Raw genomic sequence first — 17840 nt, 5'->3', positions numbered from 1 at the left:
GGCTGAACCAAAAAATACTTAAGTAAAGCCTTTATTTTGTTAATATGCATTCATTCAGAAACTCAAATAATAAAACCAAAAGAAGGATAATCATTCTTTAAAGTCACTTCATGAATTTTTCTTGAATTGGGTACATAACTTTGGCCAGGATTTCACATGCTGCAGTGGTTAAAGGCATGTTTCTACTTCATGTACTAGAAATGGATTTATTGAATAAATATAAATGCTAGATTGGGTTTTTAAATAAGTGGCCTCAGTGCCTGCTTGAGTGTCCAACAAAGAGAGAGACTCTATAAACTTCATGAAAGGAATTTCAGATTGAGAGAGATTAGAAGATCCCCTTTGCAAAAATTTTTTGGAAGCTGTGATAGTTAATTTTATGTGTCAGTTTGACTGGGCCACAAAGCACCCAGATATTTGGTCAAATGTTATTCTGGGTGTTTTTTGTGAGGGTGTTTTTGATGAATAGCACTTAAATTGGTAGAACCAAGTAAAACAGACTGCACTCCCCAAGTAGGTGGGCCTTATCCAGTCAGTTGAAGGGACTGAATAAAAGGCCGATGCTTCTCTGCATAAGAGAATTCCTCCTGTATGACTGCCTTCAAACTGACATTGGTTTTTTTACTGCCTTTGGACTTTAACTAAAATATAAGCTTTTCCTGGGTCTTGAACTTTCCAGCTTTCAGACGGAAATTATACCATTGGTTCTCTTAGGTCACCAGCTTGTTAACTCACCCTGCATTATATTGAGACTTTTTAGACTCCATAAATCATGTAAACCCATTCCTTAAAATAAATCTCTTTATTTGTCTATCTCTATGTCTTTATGTATCTATTTATATTATTCTGTATATATACCAATATATTTGTGAATATAAACAACCAATGTATTTCTTATTGGTTCTGCTTCTCTGGAGAACCCTAATACAGCAGCTCTGAATGTAAACTTAACCAAGGCCAAAAACAAACTGTGACTGAAATAGCCCTTTTAACAAAATCCCAGTTAAGACACAGCAAATTTCAAAGCATTAGCCCCTGGATGTGTCATTTACCAAATGAGAATATTAATATTCATCACAAAGTTGTTGGGGTCTCAAATTAATTGACATATAAGGTGGGTGGGGAGATGGGTTAAACAGATGATGGAGATCAAGGAGTGTACTTGTTGAGATGAGCACTGGGTATTATGTGAAAATGTTGAATCACTGTATCATACACCTGAAACTAATATTACATTGAGTATTAACTAACTGGAATTTAAATAAAAACTTTAAAAAAATAAAGCATTGGGTAAACTGCTAAGTAAATAATTCTTATTAATTATAACTTTTATCTGAAGTAACTCATGCATGGTGATGGCCTTAGAACAAATATTCCACCTAAATTACTTTGCAGTAATTGATAAGCAGAAGCCCATTACCTCCCACAAACATACTATAAATATATACACACACTATGTACATGATCACCACACACAGACACAGACATAGACACTGACACATACATGCCTGTTTTGGGGAAAAATAATAATGCTGACTGTTCAACTGTTAAACATTTTTATTGTGGAGGCTTGTAACCTTTATAGGACATGCAAGATAAAAAAGTGTAAAATATATCAGTAAGCATATAAAATTTCAGCAATCTTTTGGACCAGCAATTGATTTGCAAAAGGGACTAGAACAGACATGTCTTGGGATACACAGTTTACAGATTGAATCACAAAGCAATTCCCCAAGTGATTTTCCTCATATAAAGATAAAAATATCTTTACACTTAAAAAGTATGTAGTATACTACATTTTCAGTTATGTACACAGTTTAAAAGTAAAACTATGTCCATGCCAGTGTCTGTTTTAAATGCAAAACTTAAACATAGGTAACAGGTTGATAATTAAAGTGTCAGGAAAACAGAAAAGATGAAAAGTAAAATCAAGCAGAGTTCCAATGGGTGCATGAGAATAAAAATATAAGCATATAACTGAAGGTTGAAAATAATGTCCCCAAGAACAGAATCTTAATATGAGCAGGAGGAATAAAAAGCTTTTAGATGTACCAGGAAGCTTTCTTTATGACTCAGGTTTACAGGTGAAATTCCTCAGTTTGAGTTCAGAAGAATTTGAATTTATTCCAGCAAAATTACTTCAATCGTTTATTACTGCCTCCTCCCCATCTTCTTTCTGAGCAAAGTGATGCTTGGATTAGGTCCAAAGCTCCTGGCAGGGGGAGGGGCTGTGTGTCACAGCATAACAGACGGTTACAAGTGCTTTACTTTGAAGGGGTCACATTTGCAACAAGTCTGACAGTCTCACACAATGGCCTCCATTTTATGAGCCCTTCCCTGGAGGCCTGCTGATCAGCTGAAAAGGGAACACAATGTTCAGCCACTAAACCACCCCAGTGATGGATTAGTTTGGAGTCAGGAAAGCGTGATTATTCTTGAAAATAAACGAAGCTGAATAGACATGCTGACCTCATTCAGCTGATGAGAGGCAGGGAAAGTTGGCTTCCACTCCTGCCAGCCCAGAGAGGGCTCAGTCCCACTTGTCCACCTTAATTCGTTTCATGGGGTTGATATAGACCATACTCAATATGGATAAAGATGCTGCGTAATCAGATGCAGACATGAACTTCATCCAACTCTGTTTCTGAAAGTCAGAAACAAGCATGGAGAACTAGGCAATGGATTTTCTAATTTTTGGTCTTCAGGGAGACTGCTGACCTAATGAAAGTTGATTAGTTGGACCCTATTTGAAAAGGAAAATGTGAAGAACAGGAAGGCACTTAGGTCTCATTATCTATATGACAAATATTCAGGCACAGAAAGTATCACAGGTTAAAATTTCAAGAAGTGTAAGGCATTAGTCGCAACATGTGAATGTAGATTATGTTTTCTAACTTGATAAAGATCACTTGATCCGATTGGATCCTTAAAGTGAATGGCAGCAATCTACTAACACTTCAGATTGTGGGGGAAGAGTTTGCTTAAAACCTGCCCACATACCTATACACTCAATGGCTATAGCCTGTAATTCTTCCCTTACCATAAAATGATCAACATTTTAGAATAGGCACTTGAGGTTGTTCTTTTTTTTTTCTCCTCAGTTCTTCATATTTCTCTCAAATTACCTTTCAACAATAGGTCCATGTCTCAGCCAATAAAACAATGATCCACATGCAAATAAGAATGTAAGGCAAAAACTTTAAATGGGTTTAAAAAATTGAGACCACCAAAAAAAATAGATGAAATAGCTCAGAAGAGACAAATAATAGTTACAAAAACTGAGTGATTTCTTTGTTCTGAACCGAGAAAACTCATTCATATACTGTTGCTATACTAGCAACTTGAAACTTGAAATTGGCACCAAGAAAATTAAAAGGAAAAAAAAAGAATCAGGTATACTTTTATCCCTAAAATGTCATTTATATTTCTTTCTGCATATTGATGCGAATATTGCTGAATATTTTGCCAACAGCCTCAAAGAACGGGTCACAGAAGGTGTGGACGTAGATGGAATAGACACGGCTGATGCACTGAATCTCAATCAGGAAACTCTTAATGCACGGTACAACTGCCCAGATGTGCAGGAAAGAAAGAATGGCAAAGTAAATGCCCCAGATAAGCGCCATTGGGATGCCAAAGAGGGCAGACAGCAAGCGGTAAAACCAGTATTTTGTCACAGTGAAGGTGGTGAAGCTGGCCTTCCAGATGCCATCAAAACTGTGTGTTCCTTCTGGTTCTGCAATCACGTCTTCAAAATCAATCTAAAAGGAAGAAGTGACAGAATGTGAGCTATAATAGAGGAAAAGAAAAGCAACCACTATTGAGTATCCATAAATAGATATTAGTTTTTATTAACAGGTTCTGTATGAGATTCTCAAAGGCACCCAGAAGCATTAGCATCACTTGGAACCTGTTGGAGAAAACACAGATATTTGGTCCCCACCTAGACCTTATTGCATCGCTGGGGGTGGAATCCAGGAGAACTTTTAACATGTTCTGTAGATATTTCTTTAAAATTCCTGCCTTCGGGGCGCCTGGGTGGCTCAGTCGGTTAAGCGGCCGACTTCGGCTCAGGTCATGATCTCGCGGTCCGTGAGTTCAAGCCCCGCGTCGGGCTCTGTGCTGACAGCTCAGAGCCTGGAGCCTGTTTCAGATTCTGTGTCTCCCTCTCTCTGACCCTCCCCCGTTCATGCTCTGTCTCTCTCTGTCTCAAAAATAAATAAACGTTAAAAAAAAATTAAAAAATAAAATAAAATAAAATTCTTGCCTTCAAGTAAAACCTGGCAACATGGATAAGTATACAAGGTACACAGTAAACTATAAATGACATGACCAACACAACTACACACACAGTGTTAAGGAGCTATTGTATAGTCAAATACTGGCTCTTTGAAAACTCAGTTGATAGAATTTCTTCAAATTAGTTCACTATGAGCTATGAGTACTCAAGGGATGGTGGGGCTTGGGCAGGGCTTGGAAAATAGGGGTATGATTTGGAGAGGAAGAAGGGACCTTGGAAATGGTGTGAGCAAGACCCCAGGAATAAGGAAGGGTGATACAGTGAGTATATAGGCAGACAGACCTGTACACACAGCTAGAAAGACAGGTCGAGGCCAATCTTGATTTTATTTTACCTATAGTGGAGGGTCCATTGAAGATATTGGAGCAGGAAAAGCAGCCATTTATCAAGATGAATTTAACAGCAGTGTGCAGGCTGGAGAAAAGGGACTCAAGGCAGAGAGACTGCTATATCCCAAGTTTGAGATGGGAGGGCCCAAAATGAATAGCCAGGAAAAAGAAGAAAGAAAAGAATGAATTTCAAGGATGTTAAAGGAAGACCCCACAAGATTTGGTTACTTCAAGGTTAGGGAGAGAGAAAAGCCTAAAATGAGCCCTGAGCTTTGAGATTCTGATTTGCCTGCTAGGGGAAACCAACGTGACATTAACAGCAAGAAGAAAGTTAGAAAGGAAGACAGTTAAAAACATGGTAAGGGAAATACATATTTATTCAAAAATATGTAAAGTTTTGAGTAAAGACAGATGCAAATATCAGTGGTCCACAGCAGTGAATGCTGTGGTAGTCCCTGTTGGTGGCCACTAGGAAGTAATCAAATGAGTTTGCAGTCATATAGCACTTAATAGTAACCAAGTGCTTCTACATGCGTCTCCATATGACCTGGGGTTTCAAACCAATCTGAGAAGGTAGGTTGGTATCGCTTTACAAAAGAAGATCCGGAAGTTCAGAGGGGCGCCTGGGTGGCTCAGTTGGTTAAGCATCTGACTTCGGCTCAGGTCATGATCTCACGGCTCCTGAGTTTGAGCCCCACGTTGGTCTCTGTGCTGACAGCTCAGAGCCTGGAGCCTGCATCAGATTCTGTCTCTGCCTCTCTCTGCCTCTCCCCTGCTTGTGCTCTCTCTCTCTCTTTCTCTCTCACTCTTTCTCAAATATAAATAAACATAAAAAAGAAAAAAAAAAGAAGTTCAGAGACACGGAGGGGGACTTGCTAATGTGATGCACACAGCAATGGTGGGACCAGAATGCAAACTCAACACCTTTCCTAACAGCATTCTCTCCTACAGTACATGTTACCAATGAATTCCCAGGAGCTTTTCTCTTTCTGCAAGGATTTATATAAACTTAACTGAAGTATAGGATTAAAAAAAATTAACAATGGAACAGTAGGACAGAGCCAACTAAATTGCTTGGCAAAGGCAGGTATATGAAGGGATCTAATGTAGTTTGAAATCCAGACAAGTTGATCATTGCCAGCAACAACCCAGGCAAGCTCAGGATTAGGGAATGAGGACTTGGTGACTCTCTGGAGCTTCTCAGTGCCAAGAAGCCACAATTGATTCAACACAATAAAACTTCTTTTGGAAAAAGTACATGATGCTTACCAATAAAGTTTATTTTCTAGAACATTCTGTTTCTTGATCTATTGTCCAATGTCCTAATAATGTAATATGTAAAAATGGTATGTCTGCAATTATGTAAATGAAGTTAAACAGATTTATTGTTCTAATTTTTCTTTGATTTAGATCTAGACTCAGTAGTAAACATTTAGTTGTGTTAAAATTTTAAAAGGTCGTATGAAATAGGTAGCAAGTCAGATCAATCTGTGCAATTTACTTAATTGTCTACTGTCAAGTTTTGTTTTGATACTGTATTTTCCTAAAGCTGTTAAGAATAAAAGCCTGTGGGGGCTCCTGGGTGGCTCAATTGGTTAAGCGTCTGACTTCGGCTCAGGTCATGATCTCATGATCTCATGGTTCATGGGTTCAAGCCCTGCGTCGGGCTTTGTATTGACAGCTCAGAGCCTGGAGCCTGCTTTGGAATCTGTATCTTCCTCTCTCTCTGCCCCTCCCTCACTCGCACTCTGTCTCTCTCTCAAAAATAAATAAACATTAAAAAATTAAAAAGAAATAAAAGTCTGTGGTTTTTCTTCATCTAACTGCAAGATACCCAATAGTTTTGTTTTTAAAAGGTGACCTTCTTTTGTAAAAGGATTTTGTGAAGTCAAAATTAATACACAAGAGCAGACATTCTTAATATGGGGTTAAAAGATGGGCAGTGGTGGTCCATGAGTGCCCAGAAATGGGAACATACATTTTGAGTGTACAACGGGAGAGGGTACCTCACTTTTATTAAAAAATAAAAACAGTTTACTATCAAAGGAGGGCAGGAAGCACTTTACTAGAGTAGGGTATTCCTACCTCTTTACAGAGCAGACTTGAAGCATGGCTGCCTTGAGATTCTTTTCCTAGGGAAGGGAGAGTTACTAACATTTGTTGACTGGCTATTATGTCAGACACTGTTCTCAGTTTAACTCACATCAACTCCTAATGTATTATTCCCATTTTACAGGAAAAATGCAAGCTTCAGAAATGTTAATAATTTGTCCATATAGATAAGAGGTAAATTTGAGGTTTGAATCTGGTCTGAAAGATACACCTTCTTCAACATATCACTTTAGAAAAAATATTTTTTGAATCTTCTCCAAGGCAATTATAGTATTTCATAATTAAAAGGCACATTAACAAAAAATATAAAATTGCTGAATTTTACAGTTCTGGTAACTGTAAGAATTCCCACAGTATGGTCTCTGAGGATGATATTAACAATGATGTTATAGGGGTGCCTGGGTGGCTCAGTCGGTTAAGCGTCCGACTTCGGCTCAGGTCATGATCTCACGGTCTGTGAGTTCGAGCCCCGCGTCGGGCTCTGTGCTGACAGCTCAGAGCCTGGAGCCTGTTTCAGATTCTGTGTCTCCCTCTCTCTCTGCCTCTCCCCTGTTCACGCTCTGTCTTTCTCTGTCTCAAAAATAAATAAACGTTAAAAAAAAATTAAAAAAAAAAACAACAATGATGTTATATACATCATATATACAGTTGGTCCTTAGTGAAGATGTATGGACATATGAATGTGGATAAGATTTCTTGATAATAAATTTATTTTCTAAACCTAACTATAAATTCATTTTTTTCAACAAACATATTGAAAATTCTTAACTGCCAGTGAGCATGATTTATCTGCATGTAAATTTAGAGCTGGTCTCCAGGGGTAGAGAGCAACATGACAAAAATAACATGTTATATAAGTATATTCAATTAGTTGCTGCTTTAGTCCTGAAATTTTTAAATGGCTAAAGATTACTAAAAGTATAGCCATTTAGATTCAGCTGAGAAAAAGAAAGCAAGGCAGGTAAAGGAAACACACTGGAACCAGAAATAAAGCTTAGTTTCTCTCTACTTCCATGTCTACAACAGTAATAATAATAGGTTTTTGTGAGGAGTACATGAGATAATGTACGTAAAGTCTTAGTACAGGGATAGAGCATTATAATATAGCAAATGCCCAATAAATAGTAGCATTAAAAAAATTCCTTGCTGTGGTTGGCTAAGCTTTTTAATTGACAGTTATTATTATTATTGAAGCTATCAACCACAAAGCACAAGTGATTCAAAAGAAGTAATTTCCATTTATAATGATCTTCACCACAACCCTCTGAGATGCATGCCATTTTTCACATTTTACAGATGAGGGTAGTGTGGGAGGTTAAGAAATTACTCAAGGTCACACAAATGTTAAGTGGCAAAGCTGGAACTTGTTCAACTTCCAGGGTAAGCTCTTTCTGCTTATGTGTACCTGGGATTACAAGTCCCTATACTAGTCTTATTTGCTTAATTTTGACCCAGATAGATATGCTTCTCAAAATATTCACATTTTGATTATTAAAGGAATCATTGTTGATAGTGTTTCCATTTTAAGTTAGGACATCTAGTAACTAGGATGTTTTGCATTTTGGGTACTGATTGCATTTTCTTGGCCTTGCACAGTATGTTCTCACAATCCTGGGCACCCAGCCAAGAACTCTCACTCTAATTGGCAGATAAGGAAACTGAGGCACAGAATTATTAAAATGGGCCAGACATTCTTAAAGTCCCAAGTGAATTAGTGGAAAAGCTGCAATTAGAAGTTTAACTTCCCGATTCCCAGGCCTGCGTCTAGTCCTGTGCTCCACACTATATCCCTAGGAATTACATCTGTCTCACCATATCCCTTCTCCATCTACCCCGTCCGTATCTCTAGGTCTCCTGTAAGTCTCTCATTACATTCCAAGGCATTGACTTGAAAGCTATCTCCATGTAAGGTTACGAGAAATGTCCTTTAGCAACGTGAAGATGAATGCTTTTGTACATTTATCTAGGGTGACATAAGCAGGAGGGAGTATTTTTTAAAATATCTTCATTTTGACATGCATTCACAATGCATTGAGCCCCAATAAAGTTCTGCTAGATAATCAGTAATTCCATATAAAGTCGGTTCACAATCCCCATCACTCAAAGCATAATTGCTTCAGCATTTTCATAGATGTTGAGAGCTGAAGGAATCCTAAAAGAAATGGAGTCCCATTTGAGAAATTGACAGCCAAAACTGTCAGATGACTGGATCAAGGATACCTTCCCACTTAATGGCAGACACAGGATTAGAATTCAGGCTTAGGAATTCTCCAGGCTCCTCTGCTACTGCTATCACTACACATCACTAGTCAATCTAGCTGCTACATTCTGTAGCCAGCAAGACAGCAAGACAGCTAGACTTGCATCTAAACTTGAACATCATCTTGCTTTCAATAGGTCCTGCAGATCTATTGTTGAATGAATGATAGCACCTCTCTCTGACAATCTCCAATATGTTCACTGTTTACATCCATCATTGGTTAATTTATCCCTCATATCACTCTGAAGTCTCATTTCCTCAGGGACTTACTCCTCTTACATGAGAGTAGGGCTTGCCTAGAGTGGGGCTTTATCTGCTCACTTAGGTTTGGAGCAGAAGAGGAATTAGAGATTTGCTTTAAAACAAAAACCAAGAGGTGCAGGTGCCATTTATTTTCTTAAAATGAGATGCCTCAGATGAGCTTGACCTGCACCTCCAAGAACTGATTTTCTGTTATATAATCTATGGAACAAGTTGTCCTTCTGGAAAGAATCATTATGCAGACTTCAGGATCAAAGGCATAAATGTGTTTCAGTGATATTTCTGTGTCTTAATAGATGTTTTGTAAGGAATCAACAGTTTATACTACTAGATTTTTATAAATGACATTAAATTCCTTTGTGCAACATTGACTTATGATGCTATAATTTCAGAAACGTAAGTCAACAAAAATCTAGCAGCAGGTGTTAAGGAAAACAATCTGTCTTGTGTTTTGATCATACTTGACTAATATAATAAATCTAAAAAGATTTCATCTTGTTAAAAGTATGTCATGGCAATATTTTTTTTTTAATTTATATGTACACAGTATTAATAAAATACAGAGTCATTTTTTGTCTCAAAAATCTGACATTTTATTTCTGAATAAGGATTTTTTTAAGAAAGAAACTTTAAGTACATTTAGGATTTCATAAGCAATGAAGCTTACATATTGTTTCTATGGGAAAATATCTTTTTAGACTATTAGTGGAAATTGTGATTATAAAGAACACATAAATAACAATATACAAGATGTTTACGAAAGACTTGTGTGTTGTCTGCCCAACATCCACAGAATCCTGATTTATTCAGGTACTAGCAATAATTCTTTGATCTCAGAGATAAGACATGGTTGGTTTAGACTTGCCATGGTAGTGTTAGTCTCCGTACTGAGAGATTGGTTTAAGGAAAACATGTGGCCCAGTTCTGGATAAGTGGAAGTCTGCTGTGTGGGACTTCCAGGAAAGCTTTATCTTCCTTTTGAAAAGAGACAGAGGTGCATGATGTGGCCCTTTCCCCTTTTATCCTGCTTAGAATATGATGTGTTGCCTTAATGTAGGGAAGGCATCTTGTGGTGAAGTGACGTGTATATTTTAAAGGCCAAGAGTATAGAAGATGTTGCTTTTGTCATTATCAGCCTATAAAAACAATGCCAATAGCTGTCCGTCTCTAGACTTCTTATGTAACACATATATACACTCATTTTAAGCCACAGCTATTCAGGTTTCCAGTTTTCTATAGCAGAAAACACCCCTAAGTGATACAGTAACTAATAGTCTCTTCTGCTGGTTAACATAGTAGTTGTATATCTCCACATTTAGAGACCTGAGTTCAATTTCTAACCTCAATGTATCTTTCTAACACTACTAGACTACTCCCAGAATATGTTACTAACCTATATCAGAAAATACTGGCTTTACATTAACATTTAGTTTCAGTAAAGCACAAATAGGATGATAAATTATGAAAGAGACAAATGAACATATTGTGTGATAAATAGCATCTAAGATGGATCCCAATGATTTCTCCTCCCCTACTTCCTGTGTTCATGCCTCATATAACACCCTCCACTTGAGTATGGGCTGGAATTAGTGATTTCGTTCTAAATAATAAAAACATGGCAAGAGTAATGGGGTGCACTTCCAAGATTAGGTTAAAAAAGAGTGTGGCATCTGTCTTGCTTCCTTTCTTACTCTCTTGCTTGCCTACTCTGCTAGAAGCCAGATGCCAGGTGTGAGCTGCCCTATGTAGAGGCCTATGTGGAAGGAAATGAAGGAGGATGATACCCAACAATCATTGAGCGACTGAGGCCTGTAGTCCAACAGCCTGGGAGAAATTGAATCCTGCTATCAGCCATGTGAGTGAGCTTGGAAGTGGGTCCTCTCCCAGCTGAACCTTGAGGTAACTTCAGCTCTGATAACCTGGATTGCAGCTTGTTAGAGACCCTGAGCCAGAACCACTAAACTAAGTCACACTTGGGACTCCTGATGCACTGCAAGATAATAAATGTTTGTTGTTTTAGGCTACTGAATTTTGGGGTAATGTTATGCCACCCTGGATAACTAAAACAATTCCAAAACAAACCACCTTTATTTTGATTATCATTTCTTATTTTATATTTTATTTTTCTTTTCTATTAATTCAATTCTCCATACTTACAGAAAATTACAGGGGTGCCTGAGTGGTTCAGTTAGTTAAGTGTACAACTTTGGCTCAGGTCATAATCTTGCAGTTTGTGGGTTTGAGCCCCACGTCGGAGTCTGTGCTGACAACACAGAGCCTGGACCCTGCTTCAGATTGTGTCTCCTTTTCTCTGCCCCTCCCCCATTCATGCTCTGTCCCTCTCTCTCTCTCAAAAATAAATAAGCATTAAAAAAATAAAATTACATACAACGTATGTATATAAACATACTAGAATTCAGTCTTGGGGAAAAATTCAGGAATATATGAAAAGGAAAGAGCATTTTCAACTTTCTTCAGTGTATGTCAAACAGCATGTTAGAAAAGTTTTAGGCTATTTATGGTTCCATCATTCATTTACCTAAAGTGGGTTGGATTTATAACCAGATAGGCACCAAAGACTAAGAGCCAGCTTCATCTACTCCATCCAGAAAGTCCATCACCAAATCCGGAGATATCTCTATATCTATCTATCTATCTATCTATCTATCATCTATCTATCTATATTTTAAGTAGGCTTCATGCCCTGTATGGAGCCCAACATTGAGATTGAACTGACAACCATGAGATAAAGACCTGAGCTGAGATCAAGAGTCAGATGCTTAACTGACTCAGTCACCTAGGTGCCCATGGACTCTTATATTTAATACTTGTGAGTGAACTACTCAGGGATCCCCAATTCCAAGGAGTTCTTAGCAGGGGCCATATAGCAAAGGAATCAATCAACTGGAGGAGAGTGCTTCTTTAAAAGGCGCTCAGGTCCCATTTCATTCTCAAATCAGATTCTCTGCTGTGGGGCCTGCGGAGTCTGATTTTTAACAAGCTTTCTCTTCTTTTCTCATGCAAAAGACTAAACCAGAGTTATGCCCTGCCCCTTTGGATTTAGTGATAGCTCCTTTTTGTTCATGCTACTCTTTCCCCTCCATGCCGTGAAGTCCTAGTTTGCTTTCTGCTTCTCTTTGGGAGCTCCTGCTGGATGGCACATGGAAGTCAGTGGATAATGAATGGAAATGCTCTTTGAAAGCTTTTCCTAATTTAATCCTATAAATATGTATTATTGGACAAGGATGAATGACTTATTTATTATGAAAAACACTCTAACTGGCAATAGAAATCCTGATTTATTTTCATGATGCTAAACCCAGTATAAACAAAAGTACATTTAAAAAATCAAATACGTACTTCTAAAATCTGAACGTATGTACCAAACCCAGTCACACAGAAAGTAGGTTTAGACTGATTGCAAGCTCACTTCACTGTTCTCATGTATATTTCCAACATGTTGAGCAGCCTTTGAAGTTGATGGAATACATGTGCATGAATGTGTGGGTGTAGAGAGGGTTGAGGACTAGCACAATTAAATGTTACCAGAATGTAGGAACTTTGCCCTAATGCCCATGTATTTTCTCAGCGGCAAGGGCAAATACCCATGTGTTCACTGGGCCAAACTGGCACCACTGAGGGAAAAGGCTACAGTGTTCTTGCAGCCTCAACTGAAAATAGGCAGCCTGGGTTCTGTTAATGCCTGCGATTACTTGGATTCCCAGAGAGTCCACACACAGCCCTAAGAAAAATGTAAATCTGGGGTGGAACACTGATGTATTTTGAGCTGCCTTGGGGTGGTAGGTACTAGGCAACTTGACCTTACAGAAAACAGAGGATTGCCTCCTGGAGAGGGAAAGAGAGGGTTGCATTATTAATCACGGTTTCAAGCTGGAAGATGGTAAGGGGGGTATTTACCTACTTCTGTGAACAAGAGGAGATGGTGTGGGTGCAGGGGGAGGAATTTGGAGGAGATCTGCAGTCCCTGACCTGGGCCTCCAGTTGGGACCTTTGGGTCTCTCCCTTTGGACTGACCTCCCCCTTGTTGCTTTCCAGACACAGCAGAGGCCTCAGAATAATGACATTTCACATGAGTACCCTATTTCACTCATCTGCTTCCATTCAAAAAGTTGTGAAATTCTAGGTTATCTTTATAATAAGAATGGCAAAAAAATCTTTTATATTCCCACTAAGAAGAGGTCATTTAACTAATAAGTGACTGGACCAAACCAGGACTTAAGGGAGGTCTGTGTCTGTTGCATTCAGCTTGATATCTTCCATGATACCTAGTAGTACTATGCACCCACAATTATCAAATAAACATTTCTTCAGTAAGTATACTATTTTAAAGGAGTTATAAATGTCCATCGAAAGGATGTAGGCATATATAACGTTTCACTAACCATCATATTATCTCCTATGAATTCTTTACCTGATATCACAAGTGCGCTTTTATTTATCTATTGTTTTGGTGTCTCATTTTGTTCAAAATGATGTTCTTATTTACCACAACCCTATATTGCCATGACCATTTTGATCAAAATGAAGTGGTTATCATTTAGGTGACTTGGGCACCATGGAAAGGGGCAATCCAAGCTCTGAAGTCTTCATCTTTAAGGAAAAATGATTTAGAAAAAATGATTTAGAAAGCATATTTTTGCTTGGTTGGGTTTTGTCCCAGTGATCTGAATAACTACAATTATGTGAACATGGCCCAAACGCAGGGGGTGTGCACTGAAGTACAGTGAGGAGGCGTCACCAAGAGAAAGTGAAGGTGGAAACAGGAATAGCAGCTAGGCCCAGCCCTGCAGGGGACCAGCAGAGCACCCCAGTGGGGAATGGATAGTGAGGGAGTGAATTTGTTCTTTTCCCAATGAATTCCTGTTGCATATATGTGTGTTTGTGTGTCCCCAGTTCAGGAAAGGAGGCCTACAACTAATTTGTACTTCAGAAAGCATTTAAGGGACTCTGTTTACTTTCTTAGCAGGAATGGAGGAAAATGTACAGAGAAAGGCAGAGTATTAGGGTGGCAGAATCAGTTGACCCTTGAATAACCTAGGTTTGAACTATTGGGTCCACTTACACACAGATTTTTTTTGGTAAACACAGTACCACACTATAAATGTGTTTTCTGTATGATTTTCTTGATAACATTTTCTATTTCTCTAGCTTACTTTATTTTAAGAATATGGTACATAATACATATTACAATCAACATATGTGTTAATTATTCCTGTTATCAGTAAAGCTTCCGGTCAACAGTAGGCTATTAGTAGTTAAGTTCTGGGGGAGTCAAAAGTTATATATGGATTTTCAGGGGCACCTGGGTGGCTCAGTCAGTTAAGCATCTGACTCTTGGTTTTGACTCAGGTCACGATCTCAATGCCTGTGTCAAGCTCTGCATTGACAGCATGGTGCCTGCTTGGGATTCTTTCTCCCTCACTCTCTGCTCCTTACCTGCTCTAGCACATGCTCTCTCTCTCTCTCTCTCTCTCTCTGTCTCTCAAAATAAGTAAACTTTAAAAAAAGTTATATATGGATTTTTGACTGCACAGGGTGTGGGCACTGTTAGCCCCCATGTTGTTCAAGGGTCAACTGTATATTCTGAGGCAGCAGACTTTTACAGAGGCCTTGGAATAGCAATAACTTACATTATATAGCACTATATGCCTCTGGGTTCATATCACATCCTGTATGTGAGGAGCTAGCTGCAAGGCAGGAGTTATTTTCCCTATTTTACAGACTATGAGACTGAGCCTCAAGGAGGTTGTAATCATTGACTGGATCAAATACAAGACTTGTCTCTCAGGATCCTCATTCAATTCATCATACCATTCTCCTCAGCCCCACATCAAAATTCTCATTTTGTTTATGCAATACTGCTCATTCAAGTGGAGTCACATAGGAATTTCTGAGTCCACATGTCTGGTTGCTCTCCCTTGCCTATACCCATGCTTCCCATCCAAACTGATACAGAATGCTTCTCAGACTCAGCAAATCACCATTGTCACCAGGACAGGGCATCTGATCCAAGCCAGAGGATGTGGGTGTCCTCCTGCTGTCAAACCTCCATGCTAAATGAGGTTACCCTCACTCCCCAGCAACCAAGCTCCTTTATACCCAGGACCCTTGGGTCATTTGACTAACCACTGGTCACCAGGGTCCCCATTGTCTTGTCATCTCTCTCTGGCTTTTCCATGTTTACCATAAGATGGTATCTTATTCTATTCCTGTAAGGCCAGTTGTCCAACATTAGTACACTCAAGAAGTTTCTGGGTGATGTTTGTTAAAATGCAGATGCCTGGGCCCTGAGATCCTAGATTGGTGGGTTTGAGGGTAGGGTCCAGGTATCTGTACTCCCTCCCCTATTTTAATGCAAAGGGTCTGGGGAAGATACTTTGAGAAACAAAAGCTGCCTTAGGCTTCATTCCCTACTTCATTCCCTACCTGAGTGTCTGAGAAATCTGACAGTTCTGAGTGGGCATGATAATAGATTAGTTACTGTGTTGCTCCCTACTTTTGAGAGGCAATATTGTCCCCTCCCCTGGTTCATAGCATGAAAGCTAGGTTTGAATCTCAACTCTGCTATGTTACCTTACATAAGCTCTAAGCCTCTCTCTCTTAGTTTCTCATCTGTAAATTGGAGGTCAAATAGTACTTACTTCATAGGATTGTTCTGTGTACTAAATGACTTAACTTATGAAAAATGTTTGGGACAGTGCCTGGGGGCAATGGTCAGTGCTACATCAGGAGCTTCTGGTCCAAGAATTCCAGCCAGGAGAAGTGGGGAAATGTCAGGGATTTCAGTAACAGTGTTGGGAGAATGGAGGAGATATTTTGGAAAAGGAGAACTCTTGGCATTCCTGAAATCGTTTCAGGCAGGTGAGTGCTTATTTTGCATCCTGCCATTATGCAAACAAGAAGGATTAAGTCATCTCTATCAAAGTGCATCACTCATCTCTATCAAGTGCATTAGCCTTCTGGAGTTTATTATAAACATGAGGCACACAGCAACCAAATATATCCTGGGGAAGATGATGCCCCAGCTGACTGAGCTCCTGGATTTGTCAGAAGGTGGCACCAACACCAAGTAATGGGACTCTCTTTGCTTTGGATTAATTCCTTTTTGCCTTCTTCTTTTTCAATCATTTGAAGGTAACCAACAGGTTTCTCCATCTTTTGCTCTTCTTAGGAGGAAGTAAGAATTACCCTAGGGTTTGTATTACACTTTAAAATTTTAAGTTAAATTTCTCTGTTCTGATAACAAAAATATACATTCCTAGTTTGCATCTTGTTATGCATTGAATTGTGTCCTCCTCAAAAAGACATGTTGAAATCCTAATCCTTAGTACCTCAGAATGTGACCATATTTGGAGACAAGGTCTTGCAGATGTAATTAGGATGAGGTCATACTGGAGTAGGGTGGGCCCTTCATCCAATATGGCTGGCATCCTTATAAGAAGATGGTAATGAGAAGACAAACAGGGAGAAGGCCATGTGATTGGAGTTATGCAGCTGCAAGCCAAGGAATGCCAAACATTGCCAGCAAATCACCAGAAACTAGGAAGAGACAAAGGACTCCCATACAGGTTTCAGGAGGAACATGGCCCTGGTGACATCTTGATTTTGGACATCTAGCATCCAGAACCATGAGACTATAAACTTCTATTGCTTTAAGCCACCCTGTGTGGGATTATTGTTAAGATAACCCTAAGAAATGAATATACATTCCTTTCAAATTCCTGAAAACTATCCTCCATGATGATTTCCAGGTTCCAAAGCATTTTCATGCTTCCTGGAGTAGGTTGCCCACCCTCTTTTTCTGGGGATCCCAGATAGAAATGTAAAACTATATTTAGTGTACCTGTGACGAGCTGGCTCTGAACCTTCTTTAGGAACCTGAACCATCTCTTCTGCCAACATGGCCTCACATATTTATGATCACAAAAAGTGCTTAGTTGCAGATGGTTCAGTACAAAGCAGACTGCATATCTTTTGATTCCTTATTTAAATCTTCAGTCTTCTGATATCGATTTGGTGGCACTTGCTGATGTTGAGTGTCACCAAACAAGTGATATGGAACAAGTGAACAGAGTAAAAATAGGCCATGTAAGGGCTAGTGATAGGAGAATTGACTGAAGCAGTGAACTTGAACAGGAAGGAATGGTGCCTTTGGGGATTCTTGTTTGCCATCCTTGAGGAGAAATAACTTCAGCCCTTGGAAGTATTGGAAGTTCTCTTAATAGAAAAGTCCTGCATTGCTTAATGCATGGAAATCTTATTCTACCTCCAAACAGCATTTATAAGGATTCATCTAGAGGCCTCACCTGCTCACGAAATTCTATGTTTACAGTTGGGAGTTTGTTATTCTTTAAACTTCTGGGTGTGTCATGGGACAAATATGAATGATTACCACACTAAAGAAAATAAAAGCTCTTTCCATTCTAACAAAGACACAAGAAACGGAAATGTCTTCACCATTTTCAAACTACCGATTGGTCTGCATAGACATTTGTTTGAACCAGAGCATTTCCAACCCTCTTAACTTCTTTTCAGTTTCTACAATTCACTTCCTGAT

General features: G+C 39.0%; 1 protein-coding gene across 2 annotated transcripts in view; it reads right to left on the bottom strand.

The window, feature by feature from the left end:
* Positions 1 to 1539: 1539 nt before the first annotated feature.
* Positions 1540 to 17840, bottom strand: part of CAV1 (caveolin 1) — a 34786-nt gene continuing 18485 nt past the window's right edge. For both annotated transcript variants that reach the window (XM_049642980.1, XM_049642981.1), the window contains exon 3: positions 1540 to 3761. In XM_049642980.1, the coding sequence (XP_049498937.1) occupies positions 3420 to 3761 (342 nt within the window). In that variant the 3' untranslated portion in view covers positions 1540 to 3419. The remainder of the gene's footprint in view (positions 3762 to 17840) is intronic.

The sequence above is a fragment of the Panthera uncia genome, chromosome A2, assembly GCF_023721935.1.
Source record: "Panthera uncia isolate 11264 chromosome A2, Puncia_PCG_1.0, whole genome shotgun sequence".
NCBI lineage: Eukaryota > Metazoa > Chordata > Mammalia > Carnivora > Felidae > Panthera > Panthera uncia.
The sequence above is the reverse complement of the archived record's forward strand: the minus strand, read 5'-3'. Positions and strand labels throughout refer to the sequence as shown.